General features: G+C 41.6%; 2 protein-coding genes across 4 annotated transcripts in view; both read left to right on the top strand.

Annotated features, from left to right (window-relative positions):
* LOC131189562 (uncharacterized) overlaps positions 1–1694 on the top strand; it is a 50597-nt gene extending 48903 nt beyond the window's left edge. Inside the window, 1 exon segment of the mRNA XM_058165735.1 lies at positions 361–1694. Within this exon segment, the coding sequence (XP_058021718.1) occupies positions 361–830 (470 nt within the window). The 3' untranslated portion in view covers positions 831–1694.
* Positions 1695–8423: 6729 nt separating this feature from the next.
* Positions 8424–15556, top strand: LOC131191227 (zinc finger protein 883-like). Of its 3 annotated transcripts, XM_058169139.1 has the most exons (6): positions 8424–8912; positions 9945–10521; positions 10785–10899; positions 11030–11112; positions 11678–11804; positions 13655–15556. In XM_058169139.1, exons 2-6 carry the CDS (start codon positions 10360–10362, stop codon positions 15115–15117), a joined length of 1950 nt encoding a protein of 649 aa, XP_058025122.1. In that variant the 5' UTR covers positions 8424–8912; positions 9945–10359; the 3' UTR covers positions 15118–15556. The 3 variants fall into 3 exon arrangements, with proteins under 3 accessions (XP_058025122.1, XP_058025121.1, XP_058025123.1); XM_058169138.1 differs by having other exon boundaries at positions 8424–10521; XM_058169140.1 differs by having other exon boundaries at positions 8428–10521; positions 11060–11112; positions 13655–15555.
* Positions 15557–19348: the final 3792 nt, after the last annotated feature.

Below are 19348 nucleotides of genomic sequence, written 5' to 3'. Positions count from 1 at the left end.
ACCGGTAGCGGAAATTTTGAGCAGTTCGGAGAACCGGCAAATAACACCTCTGTCTGGCCCCAGAGTGGGGTGGGAATGGAGAATTTGCAGTATCCTTCCCCTTCCATGCCCACCAAGTCACGCCCACAGAACCGGTAGTAAAAAAAATTTGGATTTCACCACTGATCTGAATGTAAAGCACATGACCACAGGGATGATCCAATGGTCATAAATGTGAAAAATGGTCTTAAGTCACTTTTTTCCAGTGCAATTGTCTGACTGAAATGTGCCCACTTGTGTTCTGGGGTGGGGAGGTATTTCCATCCAGAAAGTTAGATGTTATTTCTGATAAAAAAAATATTACCTTTTTTTTATATCCAGTGGACACACATTCCCATAAAAGGATCCACAAAGGAAAGAAGCCATATAAATGTATGGAGTGTGGAAGGACCTTTTATTGTAGCAGTCATCTTAATTCCCACAAGAGGATCCACACGGGAGAGAAGCCATATCAATGCATGGAGTGTGGAAAGGCCTTTAATTGTAGCAGTAATCTTAATTCCCACAAGAGGGTCCACACTGAAGAGAAACCATATCAATGTCTTGAATGTGGAAAAAGTTTTAGGTGGAAAGTTGTTCTCACCTCCCATAAAAGGATCCATACAGGAGAGAAGCCATATAAATGTATGGAATGTGGAAAGAGTTTTAGGTGGAATTGTGATCTCACCTCCCATAAAAGGATCCACACAGGAGAGAAGCCATATAAATGTATGGAATGTGGAAAGGGCTTTAGGAAGCATAGTAATCTCTCGGACCATAAAATGGTCCATGCAAAGGGAAAAACCCTATGAATGCATGGATTGTGGAAGAAGCTTTTGAAGAAGATACCCTCTTACTTGCCATAGAAAGATCTACAATTGGATTGGAGAAGCCATATCAATACAGGTGATGAAAATAACTGAATTCAGATATACTGTGTGAGATGGTGACTAAAGATAACCAATGGGACTGAGAAAGTATTTTTCAGTCTAAAACCAGTCGTGTCACTGGTTCCTCCCCACAAACCTGAACACATACATATTCTATGGAAGAAGGTTCAGAGGAAGAGCTCTGAAAGGAGCCAAAACTGTGGGAAGTCCTATAAACACACATGCAAAAGTTTTTCTCGAGCAAAGGTGCCAAATTCTGTGGTCCTGTGGAATGACAAAAACTATAATGGATTTATTTTATACATGTCCCTGTAGCATTAGATTAAAGAAGTACAGTTGGTGTGATTATTTAACAGGTGGTCAATATATCCCAAAGGAAAAGGGGAATTCAAAGTATTCTGGCATCAGAAGCTGTTGAGCATCAACTGAGGAAAGAGACTTTTGAAATCTGTCACATTGGGATGTGCTGCAATTCACTAAGGAATTACTACTACTTTGGTTTTTGGAATCTCCCTCCATCTTGAAATCATTTACTCAAAAGAGAGCTTAGCAATATGCTGTCGGATCTCTGAGGTAGCCAGACAGGAATCATGGCTAGATAGCCTAACTCTATTGTAAGGCTATTGTACTACTACTATTCATAGTCTGTTGTAAGGCTGTATTAATAGAACTGTGCAAGTCTAAAAGTACAAATCTGTCATTGCTTAAAGTTACTTCTACCTGTGAGATGGAAGGCATATGCATTGAATAAATTAATAATAAGTATCAGTCTGATACATCAATGCACATTGTTTTTAAGATTCCTTCTTTGCCGGTTATGCAACTGCATACTCCTCCACCTTTTATTTGATATTTCTCTGAATAGCATCTATTTCCCTTCTCCCTCAAGGTGATTCCCACAAACCTTTACAAGTTCTTAGTGCTGTGGAAATATACATACCTTTAAATCTACTAGCTGTGTCCAAAGGCAGTAACGGTCAAGGATGGTTCTTTTAGGGGAAAATGACTGACTAGCCAAGCATTCAAGAAGAACCTAGATGAACCATAAACATATTTTATAGGACTACATGACATAGAGAATAAATAGGGGAGAATGTTTGTAGCTCAGGGTTGAGATGAGGGGTCCTTTGTTGTCTCTGAGCTTGGTGGTTTTGCCTTTGTAAGGTTTTTGAGTTCAGCTCAGAATCTAATAAATCCAATGAAACTCTGAATACGAGGCTACTGATAATCACCTTTTATTCCTACAGAAACAAAACTGGCGATCTTTAATCTCCCGTTTTAAACAGAGGAGGCAGAGAGAGAAAAAGCAGGCGCATGCAAAAAAAACTTTCTCAGACTTCCTATAGTTCACACAGCTTGCACAGATTGTCATAGTGTTAGAAACATTATTTCATATCACGCAAACCTCATGATTTTCTCAGCGCTTTGAAAACAATGAACCTTAGAAAGGAGGAAAAGGATACATTTTCTGGCATATAATCCAGAGCTTTGTTAAGGAATGCTATCACATTAGTTTGCTGAGAATACACATTTTAAGTTACAGCAAACAGGCAGAATGGAGTTCCTCTCAGCAGCAATTAACAAAAGCTGAATTAGGTTATACTCTGTGTATGCTCTAATCCTTGGGCAGTTTTTTCAGCCGTTATTGGCCTGTTTTCAGCCCATTTGTCAGCCATTTTGGACTCAGTTTTCAATTCTGTTTGGGACCACTTTTTGACCCATTTTTGGTCCATTATTTGGCCCATTTTTGGTCTGATTTTGGCTCGTTTCCAGTCCATTTTTAGGCCAATTTGGTCCTGTTTTTCAACCTTTTGGGGCCCGTTTTTCAGTCATTTTGGGCCCATTGTTTGGCCTGGTTTTTTTTACACTTTTGGTCTGTTGTTCGACCCATTTTCTACCTGTTTTTTAGCAGATTTTGGCTGTTTTTCGGCCCATTTTTCAGGGCATTTTTACCCTGTTTTGGGACTAAAACGGCCCATTTTTTCCATTTTGGCTTGTTTTGGGCTGGTTTTTTGGGCTGGTTTTGGCCAGCAGAGTGCTGCTGCAGGCCATGGAAGGTGAAAACGGGGCACGGATGATGGGTGCAGCTTGTGTTGACTCCTTTCATAATTTTCAGGCTGGCTCCGCAGGCTGGATTTAAGCACCCTGTGGCCTGGATGTGGCCCGCAGGTGTTGAGCAATGGTAGCTTATTTGGTTCCAGTAGATTCCATGAATACTTAAAAGGACGATTCCCAAACAAAGCACAAGACTTACTGTATTTTTTGGACTATAAGACGCACCAAGATTTCAAAGAAGTAAGCAAGAAAAAAAAAGTTTTTGCCCTCCCCAGCCCACAGGAGCACTCTGCAGGCCTCCGAAAACCTCTGCGAGCCGTTTTTGCGAAAAATGGGACATGCGGGGCAGGGCTTCAGGAGGCCAAAAATGGCTGTATTCAGTGTATAAGACGCACCAACATTTCCACCCTCTTTTAGAGAGGACGAAAAATGTGTCTTATACTGCGAAAAGTACAGTAACGATGCAACCCTTTGTTTCAGCCCAAACAATCTTTTCTGTCCCTTTTCCTATGTCAGTGACCTTTCCAGCAAGGCCAACTTTCTGCCCACCTTCTGTGGCCATGCCCTTCTTTTGCAGGGTCCAGAGAAAAGAAAAAGAATAGAAATCCTCTAGAATTGAGGACGCCGACCAGAATTGAGCACAAAATTTCTATTGCTAGACAAGAAAGTTGTTAAGTGACTTTTGCCCCATTTCACAATTTTTATTGCCACCGTTGATAAGTGAATCACTGCAGTTGTTAAATTAGTAAAAAGGTTGTTCAGAGAATCTGGCTTCTAAATTGATTTTATTTATTAGAAGATTGCAAAAGGTGATCTTCTAATATGATCCTGGAACACTGTAACTGTCATAAATATGAGTCAGTTGCCAAGCATCTGAATTTTGATCACGGGACCACGGGGATGGTGCAGTGTTGGTAAGTGTAAAAAATGGTCATGAATCATTTTTTTCAGTGGCATTGTGATTTTGATTGGTCACTGCATTATTGTCAATCAAGGACTATCTGCATGGCTGGCTTGATATTTGCTTTGTCAGGGAAACCTATACAATGACTGCTGACCTTTTTAGCCCCTAGGATTACTCTGTTGCCTAGAAAGGGGGCAGCTTTACGTCCTAGCAGGGAGCATCAAGGAAGTCAGTCATGGATTATAAAGTATAATGAGAGGAAAGGAAGAAATTGCTGGTTTGTGGAGGGGGAGGGTGGCTGTTTCAGGACCCCGGAGAGCTCCCAGCACAAGTTCCTACCAGTTGCCTTAACCTTGCCTGAAAGGGACCTCCCCCACCCCCGATCAATTAGGTGTCTTCATCTTCTTTGCATTCTGAAAGAGAAAACTCATGCTGCAGGTAACCCAATATTTAGTTAGAAAAAAATCAGAGCCCTCAGAGGAAGAGCCGGATGCATCCCACCTGTTTCATCCTGGAATCATCAATTTTTGATTGCAGTGCTATTACTATGCAATCTATAGCTATTTTTCTTGAGGCTCCATGCTAGACCTCAGTACTATGAATGACACTACTACTCCCTCATAGTGTCTTAATTGTCCTGTAAAGAGTGGTTTAATTGTTTTTAAAGTTTAATTGGGATTTGGGAAAAAATAATCAGGATGCTGCCAGGAGGCAAAGCTTCCATTTTGCATGATGGCCAGATGCGCACACCACAGAGTCTTTTCCTTCTTCAGCTCTTTCTCTGAGCATCACCGGCTAGTCGTCTTTGAAGTGAGCACTGCCTTTTGTGGGTCCCAAGATGGGATCTGACACATGGAGCTTTACCTCCTACTGGGAGTTCTCTGGGTGAATTAATTTTCCATCAGGTCCCATCAATGGGTCTCCCAGGAAGTGATTGTGTTTCTAATGGCTGATGCCACAGGGTCAGTCATCTTCTGGAAGTCCCACTGTGTGACTTATTTATTTATAAAAATTATTGGCCAGCTGACTTAACACAGGGTAACTTTGGGAGGCTTAGAATCATAAAAGTAAATATATATACAGATGGAGGGTGGGGTCAGGATGGGAAAGAGGTAGGATCAATCAACCACCTCCATTGTGATGCTCCCCCACTGGGGCTCTAAGGTAATTGGCAGAGCCAAATCTTTAGATGCTTGTGAAAGGTCAGGAGGGTTGGGGCTTATATCACATGGAGGAGGGAGACGTTCCAGAGAGCAGGAACAACATCAGAGAAGGATCTTCTGCTGGACCCCACCAGCAAGAATAATGGGGTCGATGGGTTATGCATCATGTCTTTCTTGCAAGCTTGTGTGGGACAGATTTTGACTTCCCCTCAAGACCATAAATGTAATCAGTCATCAAAAAAGATCTGGGATCCATTATACTGTGACACATTTCCAAGAGATCGAAGTTGTAGGGATTAAAATGCTGGTTTCTGTAAGATTATAACTGTTGGAAGGTTTCAAAAAAATCTCTTAAGAAATGTGTCCCTGTAGGATGTTTGTTCCCTATTTACAGACAAAGGAGAGAGAAGGTCATGGCAAGCCATGACTTGTATGCACATTCTAAATACAGACCTTTATTATTTATTTATTTATTTATTTAATTAATTAATTATAAACAAGTACAAGGAAACAGGTAACAGTATAGACATAGACATGGACACATGAAATTTTTTTGGCACAAACAAAAGGATATAAAGAAGCAAAACATAGCCATAAACATATAAAATGAATACATATAAATGGGAAGAGTAGGACAGTGACTGTAGGCATACTGGCATGCCCCCTTAGGGATCTCTTAAGGAACATGGAAGGCCCATGGTAGACAGTTTAAGGTAAAAGGTATGGGGATTAGAGAGACTAACAACAGGATCAGGTAGAGTGTTCCAGACATTTACTACTCTATTGCAGAAGTCATATTTCCTACAATCAAGATTAGAGCAAATTACATTGAGTTTGAATCTATTGATGGTCCTTGTGTTATTACAGTTGAAATTAAAGTATCATTTACAGGTAAGATGTTTTGGTAAATAATCTTATGAACTAAGCTTAGGTCGGAACGTAGACGGCATAGTTTGAGGCTATCCAGACCTAAAATTTCAAGCCTGGTGGTATAGGGAATTTTATTTTGAGCAGAGGATTTGAGTACTCTTCTAGTAAAATATCTCTGGACCCCCTCTAATGTATTGATGTCTGAAATACAATGAGGATTCTAGGCAGGTGAGCAGTATTCAAGTATAGGTCTGGCAAAGGTTTTATATGCTCTAGTTTGAAGTATAGCATTACCAGAGAGAAAACTTCGTAAAATAAGATTGACAACTCTTAATGCCTTTTTTGCAATGATGTTACAGTGAGCTCTGGGGCTTAGATCTTTTGAAATGAGTACTCCTAGATCCTTGACAGAGTGTGGGTCAACTTTTAGACTGTTTCTGGCCAGCAAATATTTAATGATCTTATTTCTATTGCCAATGTGCAGGACTGAGCATTTGTTAGCAGAGATTTGCGTTGCCGATTTTTTGACCATTCAGATACATAATCTAGGTTATTTTGAAGGGTAGTAGAGTTGTCTGTTGTGTTGAATAGTTTAACGTCATCGGCAAAGAGGACACAGCTGCTTATAATTTGATCACAAAGGTCGTTGATATAAAGCACAAAGAGTGTTGGACCTAGAGTGCTGCCTTGGGGAACACAGCTTTTAACAGGTGCAGGATTTGATAGGGCACTGCCTATTTTGACCACTTGTTGCCTGTTTGACAGGAACGCAGCTATCCAATTATGCAGGGGTCCAGAAATGCCATAAGATTTTAGTTTCAGAAGTAGTTTGTCATGCACTACTGAATCAAAGGCTCTACAGAAGTCTATGTAAATTGCATCTATTGCTTTGCCCTGGTCGAGTTGAGAGGTCCAAATGTTTTGTATGAGTTGCAGATTATATGACAATTTTTTCCTGACACCAAATTGTTTATCAGAGAGTAGGTTATTTGTCACTAAGTGGAGGATGATGGATTGGTTTATGATGGATTCCATGACTTTACACGTGACACAGAAAAGAGAGATTGGTCTATAAATCTCAACAAGGCCGGGGTCACCTTTTTTGAAGATAAGTATGACTGTTGCTAATGACCATATGTCAGGCAAGGAGCTCATTCTAAAAAATACTTCATAGATGATGCTTAGAAGTTGAGCTATGGCGGAGGAAAGCTCTTTAAGAAAGAAGGCACATATTCCATCAGGACCAATAGGTAGAGATGACTTTAGTTTTAATTTCCTTATTGATAAAGGTAATTTGTTCTTTTTGGCTTTGGATGTTACTAATGGTACACATAGATTAATGGCCTTCTCACAACATTGCAGTATTTGGAGAAAATGTCTCAGAAGCAACATTTTGAAAGATGGCCAACCCATCCCTCTGAACCCAGAACTTTCCCAATTGTTCAGCTCTTTAGGAGGATGTAGAGATTTCGTGTAAATGTGAGGATGTGGGTTTTTCAAAGGAAAACACCAGGGACTGATCCTTTTCTGTGCTGTTGTGCTTATCCAACTCTCCTTTGTGATATCTCAGGTTGGCTCCATTCCACTGTTGGTGGCCACTCTTTTAGACCATATATATATCCTAGCAGAGCTTAATCTTATTGGGTTACACAGCCCATTTTATTTTGCCCTCCAAAATCTTGCAGTGGGGGCATTTAGTCAAAGAAAATCTCTCAAAAGCCAGGATTGAACCAACAGTCTGAGAGTTAGTGAAATTGTGCTGTCCCACCCTTCACACTACAGATGAGCTCTGGAAGGACACAAAGCATGGGGAATAACATCTCATTAACACTTGTGATGCTGCAATAGCCAGACTGAGATGGCCGGCAAGCGCTAAGGCCATACTGATTGAGAGCTGTCCATACCTGTCGTTTCTATGGTGTAGTGGTTATCACATTTGCCTCACATGTCAAAGGTTCAAAACCAGGTAGAAACACATCTTTTTCTCAGCATCAGAGCCACTCCTTGCACAAAGAAAAGGCAGGAAAAGGCTGCATCGCTAAGACAAGAACCCCGTTCTATTTTCTATTTTATTGGTGAGGGAATGAATGAGAAGAGGCTGATTTCAAGCCACCAGTCAAGGAAGGCTGGTTATCCCAAGTGAGCAGATAGTGAAAAAACAAAGCTTGTCTGAGTTTCAACTCCTAGAATTGTGAGCTTGAGGGAAGAGGGAGGGTTTCCCACCCATAGTCTGCCTGAATCACCTTAAGCGCAGGAGGAGTTGAGAGGAGGAGATCTCCTGAGGTGCATCAACTAAGGACTTTTTCAAATATTGTTTCAGTTTCCAAACAACCTTCTGATGCTAAGGAGTTCTACTCCCTCTCCCCACCTGAAAAGAAATCCGTTCGAAATGCAAAACACAAGCAGAGGAGAGGAGTTTCAATTTCAGTTTCACAGCAGCAAGCAGGGGATAGGATAGGGGAGGCTTCTGTGGGGCAAGCCTGAGCGAGAGAAGGGGAGAGGAGAGGCCGATCAATTAATTTTCAAGCTGTAAGTGTTGATTTATCAAGCCCTCAAGAAAATGAGTTTCAACAAAGATTTCTTCAATGTTCATAAATTACACACAATTCCCAGACATTAAGAAGAGGAAGTTCTAAAACTGATAGGCCACCTATTTGGAAAGGTAAGATTTATAGAGAGAAACTTTCCTTCCAATACTATACCCAGCATTCCTGGCCCGTGGAACCTGCTCTGGTCTACTGCGCTCTTACAGGATCCTCTGACACAGCGCAGAGTCCACCAGGGATCTCCTTTGACAGCGCTTGGAAGGGATGGGCTGCCCCCTTCCGGAGAGAACTGAGCATGCGCCTGGCTCTTTCGCGAACTCAAAACGTTCCGGGAAAGTGGGGGGTACTTCTGCTTTTTCTACGGCGTCCGGTTCTGCTTCCTCTCGCTGTGAACCTTCGGTTGAGCCAGGAGACCGAGAGGCTGTAAGGAATTCTCTCCCAGGGGGAGATCCAGGCGTGACTCGGAGTGAGTGGGGGTCTTTTTTCTGAGGCTGGAGGCGAGCATGGAGCATGCAAAGCTTCATCAAGTTCCAAGTAGCGGAAAGGGCGGGGAGGGGGAGAGTTCGAGGTCCTGTATTCCCCAGCCATCCCTTGGAAGAAAGGGACACGCAGGGCAGCTCCGCACCTGCCGGGTTTTCCCCAGGAAGAAAATTAGGGTCGCCGGAAAGAGTGGATACATTTACCCTCATGCGGGGAGAGGGAGAGGTTGCCTTTCCAAAACAAACAGAATCTCTTGATTCCTGCACAATTTCCTGAAAATTAATTGCCCCCCCCCTTTTTAAAAAGGGGTTTCCCTCGCCTCCCCTTTCCTGGGCCGAGAGAAGCGACCGGCCAAAGTTCCTCTGGCTTGCTTGTATGCAAGGCTGCAATTCCGTGTGTAAAGAGTCGAGTGCAAGGCATGTAAGGACTGGAACTCAGTTTCCTCATTTCCTGCCTTTCCCCATCATTTCTTTGGTGTCTGTGCCGGCAGGCAAATAAAGAATGTGTTACAAGAAGTGCTTGCATTGAATGGTGGCTTGTTAATTCTGGACTTCACCCAGGGGTTTGGGTCAGGAGGTTCATGGGGTTCTTCTCCCCTGAGTTTTACTAGAAATTCAAATATCAATTGAACTCCCTGCCTAATCAATTTAGATAGGTACTGACATCAATTTGTGTGTGCGCGCCTGAAGACATCATTTGGATTGTGCAAAGGGTTGTAGGCAGCAACAAAAATGATTTGCTATAAATAATTAGGAAATAGAATGCCAAAACATATTTTAAATATATTTATCCAATATATTGATTCCTTGACAGAAGTTGAGGCAGAAGAGTGCTAGCAAATTTCCCCCAAACATAAAAAGTATATCTAAAAAGACATCCCCTTCCCCCCAAAATAAAACCTTTGCAGAAATTGGTGGGGTCAGAAGAATTTCTTTTGTTTATTTATTTATTTATGGAGGAGGATGCTCAATATTCAGATTTGCCACCCTGTTGAACACTCTTGTGTTTTCCATTTCAGTTCTGTAAACCATAAATCTTTCCTAATTCCTCTGGAGACCGAAATATCTTGTGAGGGCTGAGGGCTGAATGGCGTTAGGAGGTTTGGCCAGACCTCTTTGATTAGGAAGACCTGGGGAGATGCATAGGTCCATATTGGTGCTGGGTTAGAGACCAGAGAGAAGATGGAGGGACAACGCCCAGCAGATGCAGGAGCTGGAAAAGGTCATCCTGCTTCTCAGCCTTGGAGCTGTGGGAAGAATATGGCAAGTCCTGGGCAGAAGAGCCAAGAAGAGGAAGTCAGCAGTTCAGAGGTCCAATGTTATGACTTCAGCAAAGTGCAATTCTAGGAGGGGAGGGGTCCCCGAAATGTTTGCACTCAGCTTCACCGCCTTTGCCGTCAGTGGCTGCAGCCAGAAAAACACACCAAGGTTGAGATGCTGGACCTGGTGCTCCTGGAGCAGTTCCTGGCTGTCCTTCCCCCAGAGATGGAGAAATGGGTGAGAGAGTGTGGAGCAGAGACCAGTTCCCAGGCGGTGGCCCTGGCTGAAGGCTTTTTGCTGACCCAGGAGTCTGAGAAGATGCAAGCAGAGTTGCAGGTGTGAGAATGTAATCATGGCAGTTCTAAAGAGAATATTTCTGAATTTGTCAATGTCTCTGGCAGAATTTTCTGGGCTTATGAGCTGCTAAGATCTCTTACTCTATTCTTCTTCCAGAAGATGAATTTGGGCCAATTTTTTATTCTTGCTTTCCAGCTTAACTGATGGACATTGGTGCCTGCTGGGCTGAGTGTTCAATATTGATAATTCATTTCTATCTCTCTACTCTTCCTTTCTGTCTTGTGCCACATCTTATCCACAAGTCCTTGCAAGCTGTCACCGAGTATCCCCAGGGATGGAAAGATTCATCAAAATCCTCTCAAGAGCTGCTATTCAGGGAGAGTTTCCAGAAAGTTCAAAGTCAGGACATCACAACAGGTAACAGAAGATCTTTCCATGTGAATATGAAGTTTGGACATCCATCCATCTGATTGTTTTGTTCATCTTGAGTGGAATCTCTCACTCTCTCTCTTTTAAGAGTTTGCTTCTACCATTTTCTGTCTCACAGTTAATAGAAAGCTGTCCTTACTATTTTTAGAACAACCTTCTCTTTGTGATAGAACTAAAAGAGTGGCTGAACCTCTGCCTCAGGTAAGAGGAGAAATATTGAAAAGTCCATGAAACTTGGAATGGTTTCACTTTATTCTGTATAATTTTCAATGAGTAATATTGCTGTTTCCAAACAAGACAAATTTTAGACCAGATCATTGAAAATTCACACCTGGCTTAACCTACATATCCCTTCAGATAAAGTTCCTCCACCCTCACTACCATTACAACACTTCCATGAAGGTGTAGAGTAGGGGAAAGAGTTGATCCCTCAGTGGATAAAGCAGTCCACTGGCAAAAAATATCAGATGGATTTCCCCTGTATTTCCTTCTGCCCACTCTAGGAAGAATTGGAACCAGTGAGTTTAATAAACTATCAATAGACCAAGAAAACTATTTTAATTGGTTTCACTGAAAGGCATCGCAATCTGCCCAGTGTGATGAAATGTGCTTCAGTGGTACCATCAGCCAAAAGCTGTGTGATCCCATTCTGAATTCTGCAGAAGATGTCCATTTTGTTCATAGGATTTCTCTGAATTGTTGAAAGAAAACTCTTACATCATTCTTGGGATTATCTGTTAATAGGGAAACTTGTTTCCTTGTTCAGGATTTTGTGTCTTTGGAGGAAGTGACTGTGTATTTTTCTGAGGAGGAGTGGTCTCAGCTGGATCCTGCCCAAAAAGCTCTCCATGGGGAAGTCATGCTGGAGAATTCCAGGAATCTGGCTTATCTGGGTAAGAACCTCTGTCTGTACTGAGAAATGTTGAGAAGACATGGATGGATGGAGGGCTTAGATATTTCTGATAAGAAAGATCACTTTTAATTTATATCCTGCCCTTATTATTTTGTGCAAATAAGTCAAGGCAATGGACACAACCAGTACTCCTTCCTCTTCCTATTTCCCCCCAACAATAATGTTGTGATATGTGTTGGGCTGAAGAGAGACTGACCCAAAGTCACCCAACCAGCATTCATGCTTAAGACAGAACTAGAAATCACAGTCTCCCAGTTTTAACCATTGGTCCAAACTGAGATGTGCCCATTGTGTTTGGCATCATTCTACGTTGAGGGTGGGAAGCTATTGCCATCCAGAAATTTTATTGAGTTTCAAAGATTCTCCGTAGACAGATGAAGATTTTTCGCTGAAGTTGGGGAGGTGGTGAGTATGTTGCTGCCCCAGCATTATACAGTGTCCAAAGCACGGGTGAAATCTAAAAATTTTCTTTAACGGTTCTGTGAGCGTGGTTTAATTGATGGGCGTGGCTTGGTGGTCAGATGACTGGGTGGGCGTGGCCAATAACAATAAATAATAAAAATAATAAAGTATACAAAACAATAAGCGGTACCAAAAACCAACTTTCACACTTTACACACACACACAACACAACACAACACAACTGACTCACACACAATGTAAAAACACTTCACTTCACCCAAAATTGCCCCTGCAACATGCAGGAACCTCACACAGCCACAAAAAGCTCAAAAACCAATTTTCACACTTTACACATACACAACACAACACAACACAACAGACTCACACACACACAAAATGCCACATACAGCTTTGTGAGATTTTGTGTGTTTGTTTATTTAGAGTGAAACACTACAGAAACACACCAAATCTCTGAAAGCTGCACAAATATTTTATTTTATTATATTATTTTATTTATATTTTCTAGATCAGGGGTCTCCAACCTTAGTAACTTTAAGGTTTGTGGACTTCAATTCCCAGAGTTTCTCAGCCAGCAAAGCAGTCAAATTGAGTTGCTGACTGAGATGGATTTCAGGCAGGCAGAATCAGTTGCTAGCTGATACAACTGATGTAAAGCATGGCTTTCCCAGCCGGAAAGGAGCAGTATAAGGTAAGTGCTTCATTGCAGCCCAGAACCTCTTAAAAGGAGGTTTTCTACAAGCTATTCGGCTGAAGAGCTTGTAGAAAACATGTTTTTAAGGTTCTGGTGATGAGGAACTCAGCTGGGATCGCCAGAGGAGCCTTTTAAAACTTTTTTTTTACAACCTCTTCGGCTGAAGAGGTTGTTAAAAATACACAAACTTTTAAAGGGTTCTGACGATTTCAGCTGAGCTGCGGAATCCTCAAAGGCTTTTTTTTACTTTGAAAGGCATGTTTTCGGCTGAAGAAAAACTGCTTTTAAAAGTAAAAAGAAAAACCTCTGATGATGGTGCGGCTCAGCAGAGGCAGGTGGCGGGGCCAGGGATTTTTGCTACTGGTTCTCCGAACCACCAGCCGCCATCGCTACCAGATCAGGCAAGCCGGTCTGAACTGGGAGCACCCTTTGGGAGTTTCTAGCCCTATGGAATTATCCCAGGTTGCCAAGGGGCTCACACACACTGGCGCTCAAAGATTAGAACAGGCATTTGTCTTAGTTTTGTTGGGATGTCACCCAATTCTGATACATGAGAATTGATGGGAGCCCATTTTGAAATATGTCTTTGAAAATATCGTAGTTTGGAATGTTCATGTTTGCTACAAAACAGCCAAAATATATTGATGATTCTTTTGCTAAATTTCAGATTTGAATATTATCCTAGTTTGCTACATTTTACATTTTTCTCTTTCAAGGCTATAATGAACAAGTGAATAAGAATTGTAAGGAACAATGTCAACCAGTCCATGCGAAAAAGAAAAACAGGAATTTTGCAGATCAGATGCAGACAAAGATTGATGAAACAAACCAATCACAACGTAAAATTAAAAAAAGCTTTCCTTTGCCCAATCGCCTTCTTAGCCAAGCAATCATCAATATGGGAGAAATACCATACAAATGCATGGATTATGAAAAAAGCTTTAATAAATCAGATCATCTCATTTCCCATAAAGAGACACATTCAGAAGACAAACAATATACCTACATGGAATGCGGAAAGGCCTTCTGTTATTATGACTCTCTTACAATCCATCAAAGGAATCACACAGGAGAACAACTTTATAAATGCATGGAGTGTGGAAAGGCCTTTAATTGTAGCAGTCGTCTTAATGTGCACAAGAGGATCCACACAGGAGAAAGACCTTATAAATGCATGGAGTGTGGAATGGCGTTTACTCGTAACTGTTATCTTACTATCCACAAGAGGGTCCACACAGGAGAGAAGCCATATAAATGCATGGAGTGTGGAAAGAGCTTTACTCAAAGCAGTAGTTTTAATTCTCACAGGGTGGTCCACACAGGAGAGAAGCCTTTTCAATGCATGGAGTGTGGAAAGAGCTTTACTCAACGCTGTAGTCTTAATTCCCACAAGAGTGTCCACACAGGAGAGAAGCTTTATCAATGCATGGAATGTGGGAAGGCCTTTACTCGTAACAGTCGTCTTATTACCCACAAGAGGATCCACACAGGAGACAAGCCTTATAAATGCATGGAGTGTGGAAAGGCCTTTTTTCATAGCAGTTCTCTTAGTTCTCACAAGAATGTCCACACAGGAGAGAAGCCTTATCAATGCATGGAGTGTGGAAAGACTTTTACTCGTAGCAGTCGTCTTAATTCCCACAAGAGGATCCATACAGGAGAGACACAATATCAATGCATGGAGTGTGGAAAGAGCTTTACTCGTAATAGTCATCTTAATTCCCATAAAAAGATCCATACAGGAGAGAAGCCATATCAATGTCTTGAATGTGGAAAGAGTTTTATGTGGAATTGTGCTCTCACCTCCCATAAAAGGATCCACACAGGAGAGAAGCCATATAAATGTATGGAATGTGGAAAGGGATTTAGGAAGAATTGTGATCTTTCTTCCCATAAAAGGATCCACACAGGAGAGAAGCCATATCAATGTCTTGAATGTGGAAAGAGTTTTATGTGGAATTGTGCTCTCACCTCCCATAAAAGGATCCACACAGGAGAGAAGCCATATAAATGTATGGAATGTGGAAAGGGATTTAGGAAGAATTGTGATCTTTCTTCCCATAAAAGGATCCACACAGGAGAAAAGCCATATCAATGTCTTGAATGTGGAAAGAGTTTTATGTGGCATTGTGCTCTTACTTCCCATAAAAAGATCCATAGAAGTGGAAAAAACTTATGAATGCAAGGAGTGTGGAAAGAGCTTTTCAAGAAGATATACTCTTACTTTTCATAGAAAGATACATGAATAAAGTTAGGACAATCACTGCAGGAATTGGCGGTAGAGATCTGCCATATTGGGATGTGCTGCAATTCACTAAGGAATTACTACTTTTTTGGGTTTTGGAATCTCTCTCCAGCTTGAAATCATTTACTCAAAAGAGAGCTTAGTAATATGCTGTCATATCTCTGAGGTAAGCCAGACAGGAATCATGGCCAAACAGGCTAACTCTATTGTAAAGCTATTGTACTACTACTATTCATAGTCTGTTGTAAGGTTGTATTAATAAAATGGTGCAAGTCTGAAAGTACAAATCTGCTGTTGCTTAAAGTTGCATATGGATTGATTAAATAAATAAATAAATGAATGAATGGATGAATAAATAATAAATAACAGTCTGATACACCAATGTACATTGTTTTTAAGATTTTTTCCTTGCCCGTTATACAGCTGCATACTCCTGCATCTTTTATTTGATATTTCCTTCGGTAGCATCTTTTTCCCTTGTCCCTCAAAGTGATTCCCAGAAACATTTATAAGTTCCTAGTGCTGTGGAAATATACATACCTTTAAATTTATTAGCTGTTTCCAAAGGCAGTAACTGTCAAGGAAGGTTCTTTTAGAGGAAAATGACTGACTGGCCAAGCATTCAAGAAGAAGCTAGATGAGTCATAAACAGATTTTATAGGAATACACGATATATAGAATACATACGGGAGAGTATTTCTAGCTCAGTGAGATGAGAGGTCCCTGGTGTTTTCTGAGTTTAGTTATTTTGCAAACATTTCATTAGCCAACCTAGGTGACATCATCAGTGCTAGTAATAGTTGTTTTTGTTCTCTGTTTTATATTTTAGTGGCTTGCCCTTTCACTTTTGATGGGGTTGATTATAAGAGGTTCTTTGGTTGGGCTGCTTAATGTAAACTTGCTTGGCAGTTCCTTGTTTGGGGAATTTACTTCTTGATTGTTGATCTGGGCTAAATGTGGAGTTAATCTGTGGTTTTCCAGGTGCTAATTACTGGTGAGCACATGTTTTGGTCCTTTTGTTTCCCTTTTGGCTTGTTGATTGACTCTTTTGCATAGAACATAAATATTGTTTATATTTACTGTATGTGTCTACTGATGGCTCATTTGTTAGGGTGCCGGTCTTCTAAAGATTCCCTAGCATTTTTGGACTTGGCTTGGACCAGGGCTTAACTATGGTTAAGTCTATCCACATGTTGTAGGATTAAAGAGTTTTCATCATGTTTTCTGACTGGTAGTTGGTGTTTATGTATGCATTCTGCCAGTTTTCTGTCTGTCCTACATAGTGGCTGTTGCAGTACTTACACTCTATGTTAAAGCTAGATGATTTCTGTTTCTTCTTTGGGGGCCTTTCAGAAACCACAACAGATGGCAGTGGTCCCTTAATTGGTTCTAGGAGATGCCCCTGAATACTTAAAATGACAATTTCCATAGAAATCACATGACTTAACCATGCAACCCTTTGTTTCAGCCAGAAGAACTTTTTCGTATGTCAGTGACCTTCTTAGCATGACCAACTTTCTGTCCGCCTTCTGTGGCCATCTCCCTATTGCAGGGACCAGAGAAAAGAGAAAGAATATACGGAATCCTCTACTTATGACCAGAATTGAGCACAAAATTTCCTGTGCTTGATGAGAAAGTTGTTAAGTGAATTTTGCCCATTTTATGACTTTTCTTGCCACACTTGTTAAGTGAATCACTGCAGTTGTTAAATTAGTAAGACGGTTGTTCAGAGAATTTGGCTTCTCCATTGATTTTGTTTGTCAGAAGATCACAAAAGGTTTTCACTTGCCTCCAGAAGTTGTGAATTGTCGAACACTGGAAATTTTAAAGATGAGATTGGACAACCGTTTGTCTGAAATGGTATAGGGCTTCCTGCCTGAGTACGGGGTAAGACAAGAAGACCTCCAAGGTTCCTTCTAACTCTGTTATTCTATTCTATTCTACAATGAGAGAAACCAAGGAATAGCTGGTTTCAGGACCCTGGAGAGCTCCCAGCACAAGTTCCTAGGAGTTGCCTTAACCTTGCCTGAAAGGGACACCACCCCAGATCAATTAGGTAACTTCATCCTCTTTGCATTCTGAAAGAGAAAACTCATGCTGCAGGTAACCCAATAGTTAGTTAGAAAAAATCAGAGCCCTCGGAGGAAGAGCCTGATGCATCCCACCCATTTCATCCTGGAATCATCAAGCAGGCCATCCCTGGGTGAGCTCACACCACCATTCTTCTGGTTAACAGCCAGACATGCTAACCCCTTGCGCCACAGAGACCCAACACAGGCCTCCCCCTAAGCTCCTTCAGCTTGAACATCCATAGCTGTGGCTCGCTAGACAGCAATAAGATACACTAGTCAGTATCCCCAGGGTGTTCCTCTCTCCATTACCAGAAGTGAAAATAAATCTTGGACATGAATATTTCTTAGCTTGAGGCAGAATCTCAACAGCCGTGCCAATGATGCACCATGAACCTGGGACTCAAGTTTGAATCTTGGCTGGCACACGCCTTTTAACTGTTCCCCTTCTAGGATAGGCAGGCAACATGACCAGACCAAGTTTTCATCCCAGATTTTGTTTTTGGTGGGAGAAAAGGAGCTAGACTACGAAAACCAAAGAACAGCTGTAGCAGAGTTATGAATCTCCCAACTGAGGGTGTCTGATGCCAAGCCATGTGCCCAATCTCTATGGTGCAAGAGGTTAGTGCACCTGGCTGTTAACTAGAAGGTTGGGGGTTTGACCCACCAATAGACAGTCTGTTTCATTACATAATCTAGAGGTGAAAGCGATGGATTATTATTGTATGGAAGTTTTCAACTGAGGCCTTCAATTCCCACACTGTCAATTATTTTTCTCCTAGAATTTAAATATTAGTTTTACCCTCTGCAATGTAAAACAGGGGTAAACATCTCTCTTGAGGATTTGATTGGTCACAGACCAGCACTGGAATGGTGTCTTTCTTAGGGAAATTTAATCTAATAAGGAGCAGCCCACGTGGGGAGCTATCCAGGGTGCTGAATGCTGTCTTCTGGCACATGCAATTTTTGATTGTAGTGCTATTACTATGCAATCCATAGCTATTTTTCTTGAGGCTCTGTGCTAGAAGTCCTCAGTACTACGAATGACACTATTACTATCCCATAGTGTCTTTTAACTGTCCTGTAAAGCAGGAGTCTCCAACCTTGGTCCCTTTAAGACTTGTGGACTTCAACTCCCAGAGTCTCTAAAGCTGGCTGAGGGACTCTGGGAGTTGAAGTCCACAAGTCTTAAAGGGACCAAGGTTGGAGACCTCCTCTGTAAAGAGTGGTTTAATTGTTTTTAAATATTAATTGGGATTTGGGAAAAAATAATCAGGATGCTGCCAGGAGGCAAAGCTTCCATTTTGCATGATGGCCTGATGTGTTCACCCCTTACACCACAGAGTCTTTTCCTTCTTCAGCTCTTTCTCTGAGCATTACCTGCTAGTCTTCTTTGAAGCGAGCACTGCCTTTTATGGGTCCCAAGATGGGATCTGACACATGGAGCTTTACCTCCTACTGGGAGTTCTCTGGGTGAGTTAATTTTCCATCAGGCCCATCAATGGATCTCCCAGGAAGTGATTGTGTTTCTAATGGCTGATGCCACAGGGTCAGTCATCTTCTGAAAGTCCCACTGTGTGACTTATTTATTTATAAAAATTATTGGCCAGCTGACTTAACACAGGGTAACTTTGGGAGGCTTAGAAATCATAAAAGTAAATATATATACAGATGGTGAGGGTGAGGTGAGGATGGGGCAGAGGTGGGATCAATCAACCACTGTGATGCTCCCCCACTGGGGCTCTAAGGTAATTGGCAGAGCCAAATCTTTAGACCCTTGTGAAAGGTCAGGAGGGTTGGGGCTTATATCACATGGAGGAGGGAGACATTCCAGAGGGCAGGAACAACATCAGAGAAGGATCTTCTGCTGGACCCCACCAGCAAGAATCATGGGGCCGATGGGTTATGCATCATGCTTTTCTGGCAAGCTTGTGTGGGACAGATTTTGACTTCCCCTCAAGACCATAAATGGAGTCAGTCATCAAAAAAGATCTGGGATCCATTATACTGTGACACATTTCCAACACATGGAAGTTGTAGAGATTTTAATGCAGCTGTCCATAAGATTTTAACTGTTGGAAGGTTTTTTTTAAAAA

The sequence above is a fragment of the Ahaetulla prasina genome, chromosome 2, assembly GCF_028640845.1.
Source record: "Ahaetulla prasina isolate Xishuangbanna chromosome 2, ASM2864084v1, whole genome shotgun sequence".
Lineage (NCBI taxonomy): Eukaryota > Metazoa > Chordata > Lepidosauria > Squamata > Colubridae > Ahaetulla > Ahaetulla prasina.
Note: the sequence above shows the minus strand (reverse complement) of the source record. Positions and strands in the feature narration are given on the sequence as shown.